The 4,907-nt window shown below is 36.5% G+C and overlaps 1 protein-coding gene across 1 annotated transcript in view; it reads left to right on the forward strand.

Annotated features, from left to right (window-relative positions):
* Window positions 1-4,907, forward strand: part of DMD (dystrophin) — a 1,580,480-nt gene that overhangs the window by 1,486,025 nt on the left and 89,548 nt on the right. Inside the window, exons 64-65 of the mRNA XM_006911463.3 lie at window positions 2,082-2,283; window positions 4,525-4,610. Of these exons, the coding sequence (XP_006911525.1) occupies window positions 2,082-2,283; window positions 4,525-4,610 (288 nt within the window). The remainder of the gene's footprint in view (window positions 1-2,081; window positions 2,284-4,524; window positions 4,611-4,907) is intronic.

The raw sequence follows: 4,907 nt of genomic DNA on the forward strand, positions 1-4,907 counted from the left end.
TACTTTATTCTTTTCATACCTGCCCTCCTCTCAAATCAAGTTACGTTCTTTTCCGTCAATTTCAGCAAAGTCTCGACTTCCATGTAAAGAGGTCATTTATTTACCTTAAGCATATTTTTAAGCTAAAGGAGTGCGGGGCCTGTAGGATAGCAAAATTTGCCACCCCAAAATGTGTCTCTTTAGCATGTGGAATACTTCAAGCTGAAAACAATCAAGGCCCAAAAGACTCAGGAAGAACCTATGACCTTCCCCCTAAGCACCTAAAAGAATTTAGATGGAATACATGCTCCAGCAAGGGAGCTATCATCACAGATAATTATAGCTTAATGTGAACTAGTGTGTGATAGACAGGGAGGGACCTAGCAAGGCCCATTTGGTCAAAGTCCTCTCTGTGTCCCACTCTTTCTGTATGGCCCAGCAAACACCGGTTTATTAAAAGTTAATACTTTTCATCTTCCCGTGAATTGCCTTATTTCCCTTTAAAGTTCCAGACCTGTCCTTTCTCCTTAGTCCAGAATGACACAAATACCTCATTTTGCCTCACTGTCTTTGGAATTTTCATGTTTGTGTGGATTCCCCATATGTATGAAATTAAATTGTTTTTTTCCCCTCCTATTTATCTGTCTTATATAAATTTAATCCTTAGACCAGCCAGAAGAACTTAGAAGGGTAGAGAAATTTTTTCCTTCCCAACAGCCTTTGCTTTGATAGGATGAGTGCTCATCCAGGGTATTTTATGAAAACAGGCACATGGGAGCACAGAGCTTTACTCGCTGGGATGAAAGACAAAGGAAAACCTCCTATTTCCACCACCAGGTCTCCTTCATGCTTCCAGGGAAACTTCCAAAGTTACTATTTTCCTTTTTAAAAAGAGAAAAACATATGTTACACAGGTATTAACCTACGCAGGTATTAACCATTATTTTTTTTCCCCCTTAACATTGAATTAGAACTAGCCACCAATAACTCGTAAAATACATTAAAGCCTTAAATTTGCATCTGTTTACTATTGGGCAAGCTGTTTACTGGCTGGGATGGCCAGTGTTTACTTGCAGGTACATTTATAATCGAATTGCCTCTTTCCCCTAAATGCGTGAGAGATTTACTTAATTACCATTGATTCTTTCTCTCAAAGGACTAAGAATTCAGACCAGAGCTTAGGTGTATAAGGTATTATAAAAACATGTTGTTGCATTTCCAATTTGGCTAATAAATTGGCTTTAGAAAAAAGCATCTTTTCATGACACTTGGGAGTAAAGCTTGCAATTTGCTGATGTTGGACAAAGTTGAGATTTTACTTTTGTTCAATTTTTGTCTTTCGATGTATGATTAAATACCACTTCCGATCAAAGGAACCCTCCCCCCGCCCCCCGCCCCACACACACTCATAAAATTCTTAGAGGACTTGAAAAGTACAATGTAAAATACAATTTCAAGGTGAAAGGAGTTAAATAAGTGAGCCTCGGGTCTGAAAGCTGGATAGATTATGCAGTTACTTTAGTTTGCCTGTGGAAAATTTTAGTGAAGCTGATTATTTTTTCACCTTATGCTAAGGTAGCAGAAAGATTGTGATACTTCAAGGAGAAAAACGATTAATGATTATAAATACATAGTTGGAAATAGAGTTTATACAACCCTAACCATACAGATTTATCTCACTGACCTTCTCTAATACTAATATAAGAAAGTATTGTCAGGAACTCTTTCAAAATATCTAGTAAAATCGTATTTTTCCTTATTCATTTGGAAAGGACTTGGTTTACGTAGAACACAGTAGGTCCCCTTAACTCTCGAATAGTCCCCAATCCTTCAAGAATGGGAACCGTCTCTTCACCCACGTCTTTACTCAGTCAGTGCCAGTAAGATGTGATAACAACCTCCAATCTTGAAAGTTCATCAGATTTATCAAACTTAGAGCTGAAGGGTGAAAACAAAACACTTTAAAAGAGGGTGGGATTTGGTTTTAGCATTTACTAAAGGGTATGAGACAACACTACAGGGATTCTCAGAGGAAAAGGAAATATAGTGAAAAGAGGATTTCCCCGCTTTGAATCACTTGTGATTTTCTGTGGCTTTTGCAGTGGATCTCTTGAGCCTGTCAGCTGCATGTGATGCCTTGGAGCAGCACAACCTCAAGCAAAATGACCAGCCCATGGACATCTTGCAGATCATTAATTGTTTGACCACTATTTATGATCGCCTGGAGCAAGAGCACAACAATTTGGTCAACGTCCCTCTCTGCGTGGATATGTGTCTCAACTGGCTGCTGAATGTTTATGACACGTATGTATGGCAAGCTTATTTTTCAGAGTCTGTCACAGGAGGCTTAGTTTACAGAACGGCGACGGTTTAATTAGCATCACAACAGGGCCCCAGTCTAGAAATATGGTCCTCTGGATGAAAAGTTTCATGAAGCTGTGTAACCTAATGCTGTCCCTGCGATAAATCATTTTTGTTTTTATGGGAACTGAAAAATATTTTGAGGTAAGAGCTAGAACTCAGATTGCTTTTAGATTAGAAAACAAAACCCTGAGATATTCATTTTTCAAACAGAACCAAAAAAATAGTAGAATGAGTCAATGCGTAGCCATTGGTTCTTTCTCTTTCTTGCCTGTGTATTTTGAATTCCTCCATCCACTTCAGGGATACTCCTTCTCACAGGCAGAAATGGATGTGCTCCTGGAGATGCTGGCACAGCAGTCACCGGATCTGAATAGTGTTAGCTTATTATACTCGGGAGAATTTTGCAGAAGAATGTGAATTGATAAGCCAAACAAAATGAAAATAAACCCTTAATGCAGCAAACTTGCTCTTCAAACTGAAGAAGTTTTGGGGTTTTTTTGATAAGATTTTACAAAGTTTCACTTTGGCATGTCTCTTCATCTCTCTGAGTACTTGTTTATTTCTTCGAGATTGTGCAGACAGGAGAGATCCCCCCAGTTCTGATTTTTGTCTTAAGTTTAATGAAGACAGTTGAGGAAGGAGGCAGAAGGAATTGGTCTTAATTTTTTTGACTGAATTCTCCTTAGACCTCAGAATTATTACATGTCTCATTTTACATGTCAACCAGAAATATCTCCATTTGGAAATCTGGGAAGGTTTTCTAAAAAGAGTTGCATATCAACTATTTTGCCTTTTGCCTTCGTTTTAGATTTCTATCACCTCCTGGATTAAAATGTATACCCTTTTTTCTTTTGTTATTTTGATAAGGTATTGCTTTGTAAATTCTAAGATCACCTGGCTATTGAATTCTGATCATTATTTACCAAGCCCTGGAACATACTGGATTTTAATTGTGGATGGCACTTAATTTGCTTTGATAAGGGTTTGTATTCAGGTCTTCCCTCAAATATATTTTAGCACCATTTCTTTTACAGACTATATATGAATGAATGGATTCTGGTATCTCACTTCCTTTCTATCTGCCTGAAAATTATTTGGGGACAATTTAATTCCTTGAGGACTGGAGTTACTGTATAAAGTTTATTTGTTAAACTGATTTGCTTTTTAAAGCGAGGGGGAAAGATAATATCTTCCGATGATAATTTTGTTAATGCATTAGGATCCAGGACTTCTGTTTGACTAAGGGATTTAGAAAATTGTACCAGTTGAAAATTGAGCATATTGTTCACCAAAAATAACCACAGTTGGGACTTATCCTTTGTCATTTCAAAGCGCTAGTTGAGAGAATTAGTCTACATTTTTTTAACCAACATCTAAGGTTCAGTTGTTTTCCATAACAAAATAAAAGCTGAAAATTATCGAAAGACATTTTTATTCTTATTTTTATTTTTTCCCAGGTATATAATGAGCTTGTTAATAAATTTGTCATGAGGAATGCATGATTTCAGCTTTATATGTAAACTGAAAGTGTATATATGTTAAAACATTGATATAAAAATAAAACATTAATTTAGTAATAGGTTATTTTTAAATTGCTCTTTAAGATCATATATTTGAATGCTCTCTAATAGAGTATGTCATGTTTTCCTGTGGAGATAAACATTTCTTATATGTCATGTGGCCTGAAGTGGTTAATTTTCTTTTCAATAAGGGCAATCTGATCAAAACTTACAAGAGTTTTGAAGAGGGCATAGCAGTTAGTTGCTGGTAATTTGGGTTGGGGAGGGGTTCAGTAACCAAAGTAGGTAATTTGCTTCAGTAACCAAAATAGCTTAATGCATAGTAGTAGTTCCTCCACTTACTTAACTTAAATCTGGGTGGCTCTCCATGGATGAATAGAAGGATATTTTTCCTGTTTTCTGTAGAGCCATGCTTACAGTTCAAGTAAAGGCTTTTAAAGATTGCAAACTTGGTAAATATTCATTGGTTAAATTGGTCAGATTTCCATCACATTCTCAAGTCATTAGCCAAGTCAATAATGAACTCAGAATAAGTTCTTAATCTTCATAAAACAGTGGTCAATAAAGTTCCCATATCCACATTTTTTTTTCTTAGCTGAAAAGTATTTACCATCTAAGTAAAGTGTCAGTAATTGTTTTCTGGTTTGATTATTCATAATAGGGGACGAACAGGGAGGATCCGGGTCCTGTCTTTTAAAACTGGCATCATTTCTCTGTGTAAAGCACATTTGGAAGACAAGTACAGATGTAAGTCATGTATATTAACTCTGTATTCTTTTATTAATGTTGGCTAATTACCCCCTACTCTAGATGGGGAATGACATAGTGTTCTTATTTGACAGCAGGTTCTTCATGTAAGATGTAGAACTGCTTTTAGGGTGTCATAAAACGTGGTTTGTGCTGTTCTCTGTCAGACAGTAAATTGCAGGTGTTTAAATAGAGAGTGAGGATTAACTTCTTCAGTCCGAGTATTATTTTAAATAACGTTGACTGCATCTGAATAAAACACATGTTCCTAGGGGATAAAGCCTGATTTCCTAACCC

The sequence above is a fragment of the Pteropus alecto genome, unplaced genomic scaffold (genome assembly GCF_000325575.1).
Source record: "Pteropus alecto unplaced genomic scaffold, ASM32557v1 scaffold414, whole genome shotgun sequence".
Taxonomy (NCBI): Eukaryota; Metazoa; Chordata; class Mammalia; order Chiroptera; family Pteropodidae; genus Pteropus; species Pteropus alecto.